This window comes from Ascaphus truei, chromosome 2, assembly GCF_040206685.1.
Source record: "Ascaphus truei isolate aAscTru1 chromosome 2, aAscTru1.hap1, whole genome shotgun sequence".
NCBI classification, from domain to species: Eukaryota; Metazoa; Chordata; class Amphibia; order Anura; family Ascaphidae; genus Ascaphus; species Ascaphus truei.
The window spans coordinates 208,877,621-208,895,661 of NC_134484.1; the positions used below are offsets into that span (position 1 = coordinate 208,877,621).

The 18,041-nt window shown below is 42.1% G+C and overlaps 1 protein-coding gene across 4 annotated transcripts in view; it reads left to right on the forward strand.

The window, feature by feature from the left end:
* DROSHA (drosha ribonuclease III) overlaps positions 1-18,041 on the forward strand; it is a 222,659-nt gene that overhangs the window by 185,307 nt on the left and 19,311 nt on the right. For all 4 annotated transcript variants that reach the window (XM_075585898.1, XM_075585899.1, XM_075585900.1 and 1 more), the window contains 3 exons: positions 12,224-12,326; positions 12,483-12,553; positions 13,488-13,532. In XM_075585898.1, coding sequence (XP_075442013.1) covers positions 12,224-12,326; positions 12,483-12,553; positions 13,488-13,532 — 219 coding nt within the window. The remainder of the gene's footprint in view (positions 1-12,223; positions 12,327-12,482; positions 12,554-13,487; positions 13,533-18,041) is intronic.

An 18,041-nucleotide genomic window follows, 5' to 3' on the forward strand; every position in this document is an offset into this window, starting at 1 on the left:
TATTAATGACCTTGAGGTTGGGATCGAGAGCAACGTCTCCATCTTTGCTGATGATACTAAATTGTTTAAGGTAATTGAATCAGAGCACAATGTAATTTCTCTTCAGAAGGACTTGGAGAGACTGGAAACGTGGGCAGGTAAATGTCAAATGAGGTTTAATACAGATAAATGTAAGGTTGTGCATTTCGGATGCAAGAATAAAAAGGCGACTTACAAATTAAATGGAGATATATTGGGGGAATCCTTGATGGAGAAGGATTTTGGAGTGCTTGTAGACAGCAGGCTTAGCAATAGTGCCCAATGTCATGCAGTAGCTGCAAAGGCAAACAAGATCTTATCTTGCATCAAAGAGGCAATGGATGGAAGGGAAGTAAACATAATTATGCCCCTTTACAAAGCACTAGTAAGACCACACCTTGAATATGGAGTACAATTTTGGGCACCAATCCTAAGAAAAGACATTATGGAACTAGAGAGAGTGCAGAGAAGAGACACCAAATTAATAAAGGGCATGGACAATCTAACTTATGAGGAGAGGCTAGCTAAATTAAAATTATTTACATTAGAAAAGAGGCGTCTAAGAGGGGATATGATAACTATATACAAATATATTCGGGGACAATACAAGGAGCTTTCAAAAGAACTATTCATCCCACGGGCAGTACTAAGGTCTCGGGGCCATCCCTTAAGGTTGGAGGAAAGGAAATTTCAGCAGCAACAAAGGAAAGGGTTCTTTACAGTAAGGGCAGTTAAAATGTGGAATTCATTACCCATGGAGACTGATGGTAGATACAATAGATTTGTTCAAAAAAAGGTTGGACATCTTTTTAGATGGGCAAGGTATACAGGGATATACCAAATAAGTATACATGGGAATGATGTTGATCCAGGGATTAGATTGCCAATTCTTGGAGTCAGTAAGGAATTAATTTTTCCCCTTAATGGGGTTTTTTGTTTGCCTTCCTCTGGATCAATAAGTAAGTATAGATATAGGATATAGTATCTGTTGTCTAAATTTAGCATAGGTTGAACTTGATGGACCTATGTCTTTTTTCAACCTCATCTACTATGTAACTATGTAATAATAACAAAACTCTTGTATTGATATCAATGTACAGACAAGTGGGAGTTGTATAGGGGATTGGTACACAAACCAATTGGCTGGGTAGCACAAGGGACTATCCACCCTACTGTAAGGGGAAAAGCCAGGAGTGGTGGGGAAGTAAAACGTATAAAAATAATAATAGAGACTCACACGGCCGTGTGAGAATCCGTGCCACACAAGGTATCTTTAGCACTGGTAAACTGGCGTCTCGTGTCTCTGATGATGCAGTGGTGTAAAGTGCCAGGAGTAGAATCCTCAAAATGCACCCAATGGGTAGTAGAATAAAGAGTGCCCAGAAGATGTGATTAAAAATTATGTTTAATAAAATGGTAATAACAAGTAACAAAGCACTCACATGTATGAAAACAACAGTGCTCCTGAACTGGTCCGGGCTGCGCCTAACTAGAAGCTCCTCTGTAGACCGCCTGTACACCACTGCATCATTAGAGAGACGAGACGCCAGTTTACCAGTGCTAAAGATACCTTGTGTGGCACGGATTCTCACACGGCCGTGTGAGTCTCTATTATTATTTTTATACGTTTTATTTCCCCACCACTCCTGGCTATTCCCCTTACAGTAGGGTGGATAGTCTGTTGTGCTACCCAGCTTATTGGTTTATGTACCAATCCCCTACACAGCCCCCACTTGTCTGTACGTTGATATCAATACAAGAGTTTTGTTATTATTGATTATTATTTTGTTTTCTTTCCCAGTTTGCGCTCCCCTATTTTTCTTTTCAAGTAAAATGCAGCCTGAGCCTCCGAGATTGTCGTTTGAGATGATTCTGTTCCTTCAGCCTCTTTGCTGCCTGATAATTTAGAGGCACTCCTTTTACAATTGAGCATGCAAATACAATCTACATTGCTTCCCTATAATTTATAGGTTAGTACATCAACTGAAGTATATAAGGAGATCAGCACTTGAGGTGCGCTGCAGTTTTCATCAGATTAACACCAGCAACTGTAATAAAAAATGTAATACTGTGAGAACTTACAGCATTTTTAAGTTGCTTTTGGACTTCCTAAAGTTCAATTCCATCGTGTTTTACGTCTTCACATTGATCCTTACACATCATATTTAAGCACTTTTTACTTTTAATCTTGCTTTATAGGAAATTTGAGAATTGGAAGGAAAGAGCAAACCAGTGATGAAACATAGAGAGGGATTTTGTGAGACATTTTCCTTAAATGGCCAGCTGAAGTGCCCCATTTCTTATGATTAAGGTCACAATAGCATTTAGATTTCTGGTAATATTCCATAAAGCACTTGAACTTTGGTGTTATGGAAAATTATATCACCAGAAGCTTTAATGCAATTATATCCTTAACAAGGACAAAAAAAATGCCTTTAATTATATTTAGTTATTTTAAACATTCTAGAATATCAGCATCATTAAACTTTTATATTCAACTTTTAGCCTACTTAATCAGGGTTAACTGCGTAACCGTGAGGGAGAGAAAAAGCGTGCCATGTAAGAAGAGGAGAATTAGATTTTTCCCAACTTGGGAAATTCTGCAAATCGTTTTCATGCACCATATTGCTCATGTACACCCAGTGCTTTTTGAGTTCAAAAGATACCTGTGAGGCGTTGAATAACCCAGAGAGCGCCCCCTACTGTACCTGTGTTCCATGTTGCTTTACAATGTCTTTCATATTCCACTAGAAACCAGGATTTATTCAGGGCTTCACATTGATCATTTGGTGGAAATGTGCAACACCATGTTTTTGTGCTACTTTCCTTCCTTCTCTGTACCCCTGTCACTCTTATGGGGCTCAATGGCTCAGACCTTGAAGGAAGGAACACCATGCTTCATCAAGGCTATGTCCTTATGTACTTGTATGCAGTAACCGAGAGCGACACTTATCAAGGTGTACACACAGTGACGTTCTTTAAGTTTAGTCAGTCACATTTTATAAGGAACGATCATGTTGGTCATAAGTAAAAGATATAACCAGCTTTAACAAAACTATTTCTTTCCTTCCAGTATACTGCATTTCTTCTACGAGATAGTGTATTTAATATTCTCCACTATGCATGCCAATAGTGACAGGATCACCGTTTCAGATTAGTTACATTTAGATGTGGTAATTATAAAATGAGTTTAGGGAATATGTGCTGTTATAATGGAGTTAATACATTGTTGTGTGTAAAACTATTATACTGAAACCTCATAACTGTTTTTAAGACTCATTGCAGCTGCAAAGGACTGTAAAGCATCATTGCAAATGGTCATGCAAGCTGCTTCAGCAATTTCATGCTTTAAAGTGGGGGAAAACATTACATGTGCAACCCGGAATCGACGTGTATTAAAATCAGCAAAGGTTTTGAAAATCAAATCAAATTTCCAATAGTTTATTGTACAGTGGAAAAGTTATTGACATTTCTGCTTTGTATTAACATATAAAGTAATAGAAGTTAACATTTACACCATCGATTTCAAAAGTATTGTTTAATGGGTGCTAAATTTGAGGGAGGCCATCAAGATAAAAAAAAAAAAAATGTGATAGATTTAACATCAATAAGCCTGTATACCTTATACTATTGAAAACACTGCTTCATATTAGTAGTTTTTGAAGAAGCTATTAATGCAGCAATTCGGGCTCTAAATTGTGTTTTTTATTTTTTTTTTAAATACCTGCACCAAATGTTTTTGGTCCCTGGGTTCAGAAGCGACAAGCCCAGAGTGGACCAGTTGTGGACCAGTTGTCCACTGCACAGAAGTAATGTGGCCCATGAGGTCAAGGCCTGCTCCGCAGCCAATGGAAAAGCTGGGATGTCATCTGTAGATGACATCACAGCTTTCCATCGGTTACTATGGTGGTCGTGTTTGTACTCCACCGACATATGTGTGTTGTTTTTTTTTTTGTGTCAAAACCAGCACAAAAAATACAAATAAGTACTGAACCGTGGTGTCCCTTGATGTTGGAGGGAAATATCAGATCAGTTGAGGGTTACTGGTTTCAGGTAAGAGTGTGGTAAAAAATAAAAAAAAGTGTATAGATGGAATTGCTGCTTTAAAGTCCATAGTTGTGATTTTCTTGTGCCTAAATATATAAATATGCCTGTGCCTTAGTGGTAGCCAGATGATCATTTACAGTCACTTGGCCACACTGTGCTACTCCCCATTGCTTTGTTGATGTGACAGAATGTAGGGGAGAATTTTAAACGGTGCTTCAAACCTATACTGTACTGTAGCCATTCCCAGAAGGCAATAAAAGAAATGAACTCCAAAAATTCAAAAGCTCTGAAGCCTGGATGTTCTTTATGAGGCACAAAATGGAAAGTAATGTGTAAGTCTGTGCAGGAGAAATACAAATACAGAAACTAAGATGGCACCATAAACTCTCCACTCTAATGTGACGAAAATTCACTGGAAATGAGAAATTCAAATTGGCCGTACTATTCTTTTTCTATTCCAAAAAAAGAGAACTTTTTTTTTTTTTTAAGTGGTTATTTAGGAAATGGAATACAAAGAGAAGCATTGATGGTAAATGAAAAGAAAAATATAAATGTATTTTGTGTATCATAGATTTCCACTTCAACACTTGTCAACTGCGAATGTGACAGTGCTGGCTATTTAAAACAGATTTGATTGCTTAATTTGATAAGAAAAAAAGAATTGTAAAAGCTTTACATTCTGGCATTTGCATCTTCAAAAATGTCACAGTCATTAGGATAGAATAAATGTATATGTATAGATCCTTTTCCACCTACCCCCCCTCCTCAACTAATTTACTTGTGTGAAAAATATCTAAAACAACTAGTCATTTTACAGCTGAGAATCTAATCAGCGATAATGGAAAATGATGACATTAAAGTACAGTCATACAATTAAAATAGTTTCTTCTCTTTTAAACTTCAGATTATGATTTTTTTTTAAGCAGATGAATATGCTCTTATTATAGGAAGAATGTAACATTTTAATTCTTACAGTGCGTTTAACTATAAAAAGAAAATGATCAAAGTACATTTGTCGCAATTTTGTAACCCAAAACGCTCTGTGACAGGTAGGTATTTAATGCGTCTTGCAGTATAAGACATTTCAGATGTGCCAATAAATATTTTATCACTTTGAATGTTAACAACTGCATTGAACTATTCCATTGCATTAAATTGACAGTTCTATTTTTGGTGGAACGGATGTTTTAACCCAGTAGTTACCAACCTTGTGTGTTCCGTATTACACTATGAGAGTGACAGAACTTCCCATACCAACACCTATTGACAAGTGGGTCAGTGTACAGGTATGTACACCGATATTTACGGTGTGACTGGTATCTGCTTTTAATTTCTCTATTACAATTTCAATTTGAGCTCTTTTAAGTGAAATTATTCTGATTCAGTATCTCTGTCGTCCTCTCCCACAGCACACTAGGGTTTTGCATGTCAAAGGACAACGCTACGTTATAGAACCTGGTGTGCCAGCAATGCTGGGAACCACTGCTTTAATCCATGTATTATTGAAGGGCTTTATAATGCTCATCAAAGAGGCTAATTGCGTGTAGGTGTTTCATCTTAAAAGAGCAATCAGCCATAACCTGAAAAGTCATAGCGCCTAATAAAGTGGATCCATGTTCTGTGAATTTACACTTTGAGCTTTTGAGGCAGATGTGTGTTTCAAGCCTTAAATGAACAATCCCTTCTAAGACCCAAAGTGAACGAATTCAAGTGACATTTTTAGAGGGTACCCTCTAGGTTACTGAGACTTTTTTTTTTTTTAAACTTAATTTTGTCATTTGTAAGTATTTTGTATTTATTTCTTAAAGTTAGACTTTGGATGGGGTTTGATTTGCTCTGGCTGCTCCCTGTTGTGTGATGTTACTGTGTATTCAACGAGTGATTGTGCAATCAGGGTCTCCCCTCCCCACCTCAACCAGCACATGGGTAGGTTTAATGGTAAATCGAACAATGAATACGAAGACTCTCAGATGAGAGTTTATCTGGTAGAATTACTTGTAATAGTGTAATAGGTTTGTTGAGCTGGAAACCTAAATAGATTTGTGTGTTAACACTTTAATTTGAAGTGATTCATTTTGTAGTTGCATGTAAAAGCAGATTCAAATGGAAAAGCAGAAAACTTGTTCATGTCCCCAGACTCGATCATCCAAATTATACACAAGCAGCATCAAATGAACTACATTGCAACTAAATTGTGTGTCTGTTATTCATGCAAGTTGTACACTAAGCAGGCCATGAATGGAGTAATGTTTGTGTGCTATATACGTACATTGATTGTTTATTAACATCTCTGCAGCACAAAAACGTCCTGATAGGCATTGGGGTGTCTTTACTCTCCAAGCACTTGTCTGGCATGCTGTATGGGTTAGGGTGCTGGTTTTAAATACCTATAGCCTGTAGGTTTAATTCCAACGTCTGATTTTGGGTAAATCATTGTATTACCCAGTCCCTTGTTTGATGTTATTCCCTTCTCACCCTTGTCTTTGAAGAGTAGTGACTTGAAGTATTATTGTAAGGTGTTTTGGTATTAAAAGATTTTGTTGTTATTATTATTATTATATAATGTAGACCAGGGGTGGCCAACTCCAGTCCCAACAGGCCTGGTTTTAAGAATATCCCTGCTTCAGCACAGGTGGTTGTGACGGTGAAGGGGTAACCAGGCTCAACAATAAAGGTTAAGCCTGCCTGGTTACCTCTGATCCGTGTATTGGGGTTCGGGAGTGTCAGCTCTTGAGCCCAGTGATTGTCAATGCTTGTCTGTAAATTATGCGACAATAAAGAATTTTCTGTGTTTTACCTTTCCAGGTGTGCCAGCAAGCAGAGATTGCTAGGCTATGAATTTCAAGGGGGGTTTTACGGAGAAAAGTTTGTCAGAATGTGTCTAGGTAACCGTGTGCCAAAGCTCTTGAATACCCCAAAAATGTACCCGAGAATCAAGAGGGATTCTCGGGTACATCGAGACACATTCCCCCAGCAAAATCTCCCCTTGAAAACGCTTGCGTGACTCACCGCTAGGATTCCCTGCTTCAGCACAGACCAGAAAGGTAAATGGGGCATAGGGATGTGTGGTATCCCTAGAATGGTAAAGGGATCCCTGGTATAAGAGGGGATGCCCATTTAATGCCCAGGTCACCCGGTATCCGGTATACAGGTTCTGGGGGTACACCAACCATACATAAGGTTGCAAGGAGTTTTAAAGTCTAAGTCCTGTATAGTGTGGGGAATATGGCTAGTAGGAAGAAAAAAAAGTGCAAGATTCTTACTCTATTCCCCATAACCATAACACTTAGAAATGTTTAAAGTATATATTTTATTAAACAGTGGGTTTAAAGTGTGTATATGCTTGTACACAGTATATGAGCTGGGGATTTCCAGTTCCGAGAGACCATGTGGCTACCCAGCATGGTGCCATCAAGTCTGTTCAGGTCCCAGACATGAAAGCCTCAGAGGTTTCCAAGTGTGAAAGCCATTTGGGTACCAAAGTTAGGCTCGAGTACTCACGTCCTGGGATGAATGGAAGTCCTCAGACCATCATTTGCTCCAGCCCAGACGTTGAGGAGCTTAACTCAGCGGGTGGCTTCTGCATGACAAGTGACAGAGGTACCAGGTTGGAGCGTGCCCTTGTCAGATTCTGAATCCATGCTTGCCCGGCTTTGGTAGACTGGCAGCACTCTGATAGGCTGGTAGGAATTCTCCCATGGTCTGATTGGCTGTAGTAACTTTGGAATACTATGAGTCAGTCAGCCAATCCGGGTATGAGATTCTAAGTGCCAGAACAGCAGCGGCAAATTTGAATGTACCAAAAGATGCTCAAGAGAAATAGCAGCGAGCCGGCTTCAGAAATTTCAGGTCAAGAAAAGTCACACTTTTTGCGGCTAAGTTCTAAGTCTTGAACGTAGCAGTCTCGGCTGGGATTTCAAGCCAAAAATAGTTCCAGGATGTTTGGAGCTAACTCACGGTCAAGTTATTTCAACTCCTCAGGAGCAGATACAGTGGTGGCTTCTGGAATTTCATGCCGATGTGAGTTCCAGGACATCTCGAGACAAGTCCCGGTAAACCAAGACTTTGTTTTACGTTCTATTTAACATAGGAAATTCTAGTTTTCAGCCCCAGACCCCCAGTAAGTGTGTCTTTCTCATGTATTTTGTGTTTCATTGTGCTTAGCCTATTTTAAGTGAATACATTTATTTTTTCCACCTTGTTTTGCTCATTGTTATGATAAAAGGTGTAAATGCCTGGAATCCCATGACAGTGTTGCAGTTGTAAACCACTGTTCGAGCCACCTGTGCGGAAGAAGGGATATCCTTAAAACCCGACCTGTTGGTGGCATTTGAGGACATGAGTTGGCCACCCCTGATGTAGACAGCACTGTTGTTGAAAAATAATGTATTTTCCCCCAAAATATGACACTGCTTCATAGAAGATTTTATTTATTTTCTTTACTCGGTTAACCATAAACCTCTTTGGTGCCAGTTCAGCTGCAGCACATTCTATAGCATTCTATAGCACAGTTTGTGATGGTGAGGGGGGTAACCAGGCTCACAAAAAAAGGTCAAGCTCACTTGGTTGCCCCTGAGTCACGTTGTGGGGTCCTAGAGTGTCAGCTCTTGGACCTGGCTTTCGTGTATGTATTTCTAGGCATTGCATGAAAATATGTGACAATAATGTTTGTGTTTTTGCCTTTCCAGGAGTGCCAGCAAGCTGAGATTGCTAGGCTATGAGTTTGAGGGTGGGTTTTGCAGAGAAAGTCTTTTCAGATTTTGGCTATGTAGCAGGGTTCCAGAGTTACTGGATACCCCAATAAGGTAGTTTGGAATCAGGTCAGATTCTCAGATACCTTGAAGCACAATGCTCCGGTCAAAATCCTACCCTGAAAACTTTATTGCAGCTCACTGCCAGGAGTCCCTGCTTCAGCACAGACCAGAAAGGTATAAAGGGGCATAGGGATTTGTGTATCCCGGGTATAGTCAGGGGTCCCTCGTTTAGTGGAGACCCCCACGGTATATGCCCCAAACCCCCGGACCCGGTATAGGGGTTTGGGGTGTCTCCAACCATGTATAAAGTTGCGGGAGTACAATTATTTCTTTGTCCAGCTTCGGTACAATTGAAGCAACCCTGAAAATGAACCTAAGCATTATTTGAAGCAACTTTTATTAAAACTTCTTGTAGGAAGGTCTAGGAGTTCTGAAAATTAATGTGGGTGTCTTTTCAGCAGATCATAGGGGATGAGGGACTTACAAAATTCTTCTATGATTTTTATGAACATGGTGTATATGTGTATGCCCTGTATATGAATTTCCAAGTCTGTGGTTTCGAGAGACCAGACGGCCCCCTGGTTGGGTCCAGGACTTGTAAGTCTCAGAGATGCCAAGGTCTCAGAGTGGGCAGAGTACCGGAGTTGCACTCAAGTACCCATGTCCTGACATGAATAAGGGCTATACGGCAACCATTTGCCCATCCCCAGACTCTGAGGAGCCTGGCACAACGTGGGGTTCAATATGCTATGTGGCAGAGGTGCCAGGTTGGCGCATGCCCCTTGGCAGCATTGAAATCAGTGCCTGTCACGGTAGACCAGGTCTTACCAACACATTAATACCGGGATTCTGGATTGAGCACACAAGGAGGGCAAAATAAATTGTAATTTATTTCCTTTTAAGACAAACACACAATCTTCACAATTACACTGGATAAACACTTACTGGGATGGGGAAACAAAATCAAATGTTGACGGAACGAATAACTTGAAAACAAAGTCTCTGGGCACCCCTGCACACATGCAAGTGGGTGCACAATTTGAGCCGTGCATGTATCTCCACCGGAGGAAAGATGTTCGTTTAGTCCTTACAGGATTCGTTCGGGAATCCTTAGCTCAAACGAATTCTAGAAGAGGGGTGCAAATCTTTGTTACGATGCAGTTAACCCCTCACACCCCGGAACCGCTGATGCTGTATCTTGGACGTATCTTGGTGAATCTGAGATGAATCTCACTAGAACTGGGCTGCAGGCATTTTTATAGGGTGAAGAGCCCTATCACTAACATACACAGCCAATCCTCCCGTGGGAACAACTTTTCCAACCTATCCCAGACTTGCCAGTAGCTCACAAAAAGGGCAGATGTTGCTTCCCGCTTTGCTCAGAGCATGTGCAAACCTGACACCTAAGCTGCTTAGCATACTGGGCCCAACCCCTTACCTGGAGACAGCAAGTCTGGGGTTTGGCTAGTAAGTGTGAAGTGCCCATATTTCGCACCGGTATCTGATACTTAGAAATATCCCCGCCATCCTAACACATCGAGTCTCTGAGGCTTTTCAACTCCGGACTTCTCTAGACACTGGGGCACCAACTTAGCAGGGTGCCCTTTGAAGTACGGAGATGAAAAATCCCTTAGCTCATTCATCCATAACATATGGGTATGTTAATGGATCCATTGACGGGCTGGCAGGAAAGGGTTCCTGCCTGTACATTTTAAACACCATTGAAATAGTTTATTTTTATATGTATGTTCTGTATATGCAACAAATATAAACTGATATGTATATTCATGGTACTTTAACTAGCTGCACTCCAAAAAGAGTGCTAGCTCTTTCCTAGCGCAAGTTATCCACTTAATTGAAGGGGCTCTGTGATGTGGGTTGCGGTTTGAACTATAAACGGTCTGAGTTACAAGCCAGCATACAATGTATCCGTGCTGGCTTTGATCGGTAACTGCAGATGCGCGCCACCAATTCACCTTAAGTGGATAACGAGACGGCAGGATACCATGTATCAAGAAGGCACTTCAGCTAAACCGCAGACCACTTATTCAATTGACTTTGCGGTTTCGACGTTTGTGGTCTGGAAACTTATACCTATCTTTAAAGCAGCCACTTATTCACAGGCACGCTTCTTCAATCAGCGCTTGGCACAGCACTAGAAACTCCCCCTTGTGTCGCAAATACAGTTTTCATATTTCTCATTTATTCATTTAACTGCAGCTAGCTTCTGAGCTGCTAAACAGGGACAATAAAGGTAGTGTAGGGGAAAACCTGGTGGTATGGTGTCAATACATTTTAACCCCTTCTGTCCCAACACGGTTTAGGGTTAACCAGCCAGGCATAATACCTTTATTATTGACCTGGTTAACCCTTTCACCGCCACAGTGCCCGTCTGGCTTCAGAGTACAAGCAAATCTGTGATAGGCTGGTAGAAATATTCCCACACGCTGATTGGCTGTGTCGTTTTCTGAAGGGGACTAAAAACAAAATAAGAAACCTAGTAACCAATCAGAGCGTCAGATTCTAAGAAATTCTAAGCGCCAAGATAGCTGCGGCAGATTTGAACTGACCAAAAGATGCTCTGAGAGAAAGAAATAGACGCGAGCCGGCTTCAGAAATTTCAAGGCAAGACATTTTCTGAGTCCCACTTTTCTGGGGCCAAGTTCTGAAAAGAGATGTAGCGGTCGCAGCTGGAACTGCAAGCCGAAAAGAGTACCAGGACATTTGGTACTCGCTCCCGGTCCAGGGATTTCACACCTCCAGAGTGGAATGAGCGGTGGCGTCAGGAACTGCATGCCAATTTGAGTTCCAGGACTTTTGCGGGTGCATCCTGGTCAATGAAAGGACTTGTAAAGACTTAGTTTTCTGAGCTATTTCGATTAGGAAAGCTTAGTTTTGTAGCACAGACCCCTCAGTAAGTGTGTTTTCTTCTGCATATTGTATTTCATTGTGTGTATATCTGTTTCTATGGAATAAATCCAATTTTTTTTTTACTTCTTGGTTTTGCTCATGATATGATCCCAGTATAAAGGTGTAAATCCCTGGTCTCCTGTGACAGTGTTTTGTAGGCCCCTTGATTTGAAGCCGTTACATCAAGGCTCAGATTTTTAGGATTAAAAGTCAAGAACTGACCAGGAAGGCTAGTGGGTGACCCTGTAACATTACCTTGTTTTTGGATTTAAAAGGAGAAGTTGATTTATAATAGAGAATGACTTACTTGAACCATTACACATCTACAGTGGTTATTTACAAGACATAAAAACAGACAATGGCCCTGAAAAGACTGAACACTTGTTCTTTACATTTAGTGTCTCTTTTGTTTACTTCTCAAAATTGGTTGTTCATAACAAGGACATAAATATGGAAGAGATCTCTGCAATTGTTTCTCCTGTTCTCTTTCATAGAAGCTGGAGTTGGATCGCTACATGCTGTATGCCCATGGTCCTGACCTCTGTAGAGAATCGGATTTGCGGCACGCCACGGCAAATTGTTTTGAAGCGCTTATGGGTAATCATTCCATTTGGTGTCAGAGCTGCGTTTTTGTATTGTGTATGAATGTAGTGTAATGCACTCTTTTTGTTCATATATATATATATATATATATATATATATATATATTCAATGCTTTTTAAATAAAAATTGTAATATATATCCTTAATACAGGTGCAGTCTATTTGGAAGGTGGCCTTGATGAGGCAAAGCTGTTGTTTGGGCGACTGTTATTTAATGGTCAGGTAAACTGCTCCCTTGAAAAACTTTAAAGAACTTTCCCACACAAAAATAAGGCAAATATGGACGTATGGTCACGTGGTATGGCTGTGGGATAAAGAGATGACTTTCTGGAGGCCGCTGGAGCAAGGCTGACCCCAGCAGCCATTTTATCTCCCTCGACAAGTATTTTTGCTTAGTGGAAAAACTATTAAAGTCTCTGGTGCCAGGAGTGTTCCCAGGGGGTGGGGCAACGCAGATTGGCTATGGGGTAACCACTTGTTCAGGTAGCATAAAAAATAAAAGTAAAATAACCAATGATAAAAAAAAATCGAAGCTGCAATGCATAGAAGCATTTCCATACCTGCTGCTTTGGTGTGGGATTATTGCAGTCCATGCCATTCATATACTCTTATTTGTGTGATGCACATTTGTTTTTTCAAACGCGGTCTTAATAATCTTTATTTATTTATTTTTTAACTAATGTGTATGTATTTGTATGACACTTGGCTCATGCATTTTGAATGGCACTTGCTGGCGCGTTGTGTGGGTCCCGCTACAACATGCTAGCAGGAGCAATAACGGCTCCTACATCTGTACTTTCATTATTTAGTTCTCCTTAATAAATGCTGCTTTGAGCAATTATTCAGGTTTAAATACAGATGGTAATATACAAACCAACTATTAATTTTGTAATTCCCTAATTATTACCACTGGATTAGTTTTGTGGAGTTATCGTTGTCTCTGCTGTAAGCCCTGCTTGGCAGGAGCTGGAGGCAAAGTCCATTGTATATAAGCTTTTTATTTTCAAATTAATTTGCAGGCAGTATTGAATTTTCCATGAGCTGAGTCAGCATCTCAAATAGTTGTGTATTTCAAGTAATGACATTTTATTTAGTGCTGTGGAATTTGCTAAATGATTGCCTAGAGCATTAATGACCTTTTTTTCAACATCTACAGGACCTGAGGGACGTGTGGCTTCATTATCCACTACACCCACTTCAAGTAAGCAAACTCTCCACTTGTAATGTATAGCGTAGCATTTATTGCTTTTTATTTATTTGCTTCTTCTCTTTGATTGTTTGCGGTGACATTCTAACAAGCTGCGTGTGCTGTAGATATATAGCATCCTCTGAAGTGTGTAAACCAAACAAGTGGAATTAACTCTGTCTCCAACAAACATGAACCAATTTCTTTTCGATCCCACAAGAACATTTATCTTCGTGACTTTTTTTTTTATTATGCTTGGGGAGAATGTAATGGGGGGGGGGGGAGAATTGTGTGAATTGGCCATTGTTTAAAAAAGACCTCTGTTTAACATTTTTGGAATTGGAACTATATTTTATTAGCTTATTGGTTCCCATGTTAAAATTGACAAGATGTAAAGAGTGACACACTGTGCTCATTTGCATGTCATTACCCAGAATCCTGGCTACAGTGGAAGCATTGTATGCTGTGAGATAACGAGGAAAGAGAGGACTGCAGACCTGTCTGACATGCAAATGTGCTACATTTGGTATTTTTATTTACTGTATTTTAACAGAAGACTAGACTTGAAATTTGATAGCTACAACTTGTATGGCTTGGAAATTTGGTCACGGCCACTTTGCCGTGACCAAATGACCATCGGCACGTTACTGTGACTTACCCCGCCACCGGAACCTACCAACTCCGTCCCTTTCACCGCTAAGGTAAGTACCTAATCCCCTGCCCTAAAACTCCCTAATTTAACCAACTACCCTGTGATGGTGAGGGGGTTACTAGGCCATCAATAAAGGTTGTATGCCCAGCTGGTTACATCAGCCATATTTTGGGGTTTAGAGGGTCAGCTCTTTGACCCGTTTGTTGTACATGAAATGCATGTGATTATGCGACAAAGAATTTGTGTTTTACCTTTCATGGGGTGCCAGCAAGCAGAGATTGCTAGGCTATGAGTTTCAGGGGGGATTTTGCAGAGAAAGTCTTATCAGATTTGCATAGGTGGTCGGGGTCCTGAGTTGCTGGGCGCCTCAATAATGTACCCGGGAGTCCGGTTGGGTAGCCCAGATACATGTAGGCACAAGGCTCTGGTCAAAGTCCTGCTCTGGAAACGCTTTTGCTACTCACCGCTAGGACTCCCTTCTTCCACACAGACCAGAAAGGTAAGCAGGGCATAGGGGTGTAAAGTATCCCCAGCACGGTACCGGGGTCCCCCCAGTAACAGAGGGATCCCCAGTTCAATGCCCGGTTACCCAGAACCAGTATAGAGGTTCTGAGGGTACTCCAACCATATATGAGGTTGCAAGGGTTTTTAAGAAACCTGAATCCGTTTTTCAGTGTATAGAGGAAACAGCAATGCAAATGAACCTGCACGTTTTTTTTCATTCTACCCAAAGCACTTAGAAAAAATATGTGAAAAGTATATTTTATTACATGGTGTTTTAATGGTATATATGCTTATGCACGGTATTATGAGCTGGGGACCTCCAGGTCCATGGTTCTGAGAGACCATGTGGCTACCAAGCTTGATGCCACCAAGTCTGCTCAGGTCCCGGACATGAAAGCCTCAGAGGTTGCCAAGGTGTGAAAGACATTTGGGCAGTGGAGTTCGCCTCAAGTACTCACGTCCTGGGATGAATGGAGGTCATTGAACCACCATTTGCCCAGACTTTGAGGAGCCTAACTCCGTGGGTGGCTTCTGACTGACAATTGGCAGAGGTGCCAGGTTGGGCATGCCCTTGTCAGATTCTGAATCCGAGCTTGCCTGGCTTAGATAGACTGGCAGCGCTCTAATAGGCTGGTAGGATTTTTCCCGCACTCGGATTGGCTGGAGTATTTCATCAATGAACTCTGAAATATTATAAGAAACCCTCAACCAATCCGTTCGAGAGATTCACTCAGATTCTAAGCGTCAAGACAGCAGCGGCAAATTCAAAATCACCAAAAGATGCTCAGAGAGAAATAGCAGTGAGCCGGCTTCAGAAATTTCAAGGCAAGAAATTTTCTAAAAGTCCCACTTTTCGGGGCCAAGTTCTGAGAGTAGAACATAGCGGTCTCAGCTGGAACTACAAGCCGAAATAAGTACCAGGACGTTTGGTACCATCTCCCGGTCAAGAGATTTCGGCATCTCCGGAGCGGATACAGCGGTGGCGTCAGGAACTTCATGCCGATTTGAGTTCCAGGACATTTCGGGACAAGTCCCAGTCAACCTAAAGACTTTGTTTTTCTTCTTATTTCACATAGGAAAGTCTAGTTTTGTAGCCCAGACCCCCAGTAAGTGTGCTTTCTCCTGTATTTTGTAATCCTTTGTGTGTACGTCTGTTTCTATGGAATAAATGACAATTTGTTTCACTATCTTGTTTTGTTGAGTGAATGATCCCATTAAAAAGATATAAATACCTAGTCTCCCGTGACAGGCTTTTTTTACTGGTGGTAGCTGTGGGATCATTGAGCCCTATGTTTTAAAATTCTGCGGGCTCTTCTAACATAGAGAGAAACTCGTAGAGTGTGAGCTCTGAAAACAAGTGGTAACGTACGAACGTTTTACAAAGCTAAAGAAATCACAGGTTCTCTCTGTCACTTACAGTAGTTTAGTGCCACCAGGCGAAGAATGGACAAAAGGTCAGGTCGGTTCCAGTCATGGGACCGACCAAGAATTATCGCCCAGTATGAAAGTTATAGTCTGCCTACTGACGGTCGGTCTAAAATGTTGCTTGAGGAGGATCTTGAGAACCTTAAGCCAGTATTGCTTCACCTGAGGGGGACATACCCTCACCTGCAGTTTGTGTCCACTAGTCCAGCCGGGATCTCCATTAGGAGCAACACTCTCCACCTGCAAAGCCAGTCGCCAGCATGCAGGTGGCACAATGAAGAGCAGAGTGCAGCCGTCCAACCGGACCAGCGAGGGACGTCGACGGAAGAAACTACATCTGCAGCCTGTGACACAGCCATGGAGACGTAGGGACATCAGATTGCACTGGTTGGGTTGCAATCCAACGATGCCTGGCAAATGCATTTGTGCCAGGTGACCATCGTGATTGGCAAGCACCCGGCTTGCTTGACTACGGTGCCACTGTTACCCTGGTTCGACCTGATATGGTCCAACCAGAGGATCTGCTCCCGGGCACCGGGATGCAGTTGACCATGCTAGACAGAGGACCATGGTCCATCCAGGTTGCCCGGGTCTTTCTTGATTGGGGTGCCGGACGTGGCATGAGGGAGGTGGGGGTATTGCCTGGGTTTGATACTGAGCTGCTCCTTGGTAATGACCTGGGGCATGTTACTTGTTTTTTATGGCGGAATTGGCTCCTTTTGCAGCGATTACTTGGAGCTAGAGCAAAGGAATTGCACATGAGGATTTCTCTGTGCCCCTGCATTTGGGACCAACAGTACCAGGTTGACCAGGCAGGTAAGCCAGACTGAGTCGCGACAAGGTTCTGACTTATCTCCCCCTTTATCTGTTCCCCTTCCACCTGACTTAGAGACTAAGGGTGGGTGGCCAGAATTAGGGACACAGTTTAGGGAAGAGGTGAGGTCTGATCCCAACTTGGAGGGCATGAGACTCTGGGCGTTCGAGTATGCTTTGAACAGTGGGTCAGCTCGGTTCTTATGGCACCACGGGCACTTATATAGAGAGCAGGGTTCTACCGTTCCAGATAGGGTTTGGACAGGTAGAAGACAGTTAGTGTTCCAGGTAGCCCACTCCATACCACTATCGGGGCATCAAGGGGTTACTCGGACGAGAGCCCGGCTGTTGCAGCGTTACTACTGGCCAGTGGCATCAGGGGCTGTGGCAGAGTTCTGCTGGTCCTGTGATGCCTGCCAGCGAGTAGGTAAGGCGGGTGATCATGTGAAAGCACCCCTGAACCCACTACCGGTAATAGGGGAACCCTTCCAGAGGGTAGCTATGGACATAGTAGGACTCCTCATGATCCCCAGTTGGTCTGGCAAGCCCTATATCCTCACAGTGGTGGACTTTGCCACCAGGTACCCTGAGGCTGTAGCACTAGCCACCATCGATGCTAGACAGTAGCAAAAGCATTGATAGTTCTATTCACTAGAGTAGATTTCCCTAGTGAGATTCTAACTGATCAAGGGTCTCAATTCATGCGTGAATTGCTACAGTATCTCTGGGATTCGTGTGGGTGAAGAAACAGCGCACAACCCCTTACCACCCCCAGACAAACTGTCTATGTGAGAGGTTTGATGGTACCCTGAAGCGGATGCTTCGAGTTTTCATAGAGGCTGAAGGGAAGGACTGCGAGATTCACCTAAAGACCTTGCTGTTTGCATACCGAGAGGTACCGCAAGAATCTACCACATTCTCTCCCTTTGAGCGCAGGGTACGGGGACCTCTTGATTTATTCCATGAGGGATGGGAAGGGGAGACTACCAATACTCGTGCATCTGTGTATGTGGTAGATAGATCTCAGGGACCGGATAAATATGCTTATGGGGTTGGAACAGGCTAATCTCAGGGAGGCTCAGACCAAGCAGAAGACTTGGTATGATCAGAATGCCCGTAGCCGAACATTC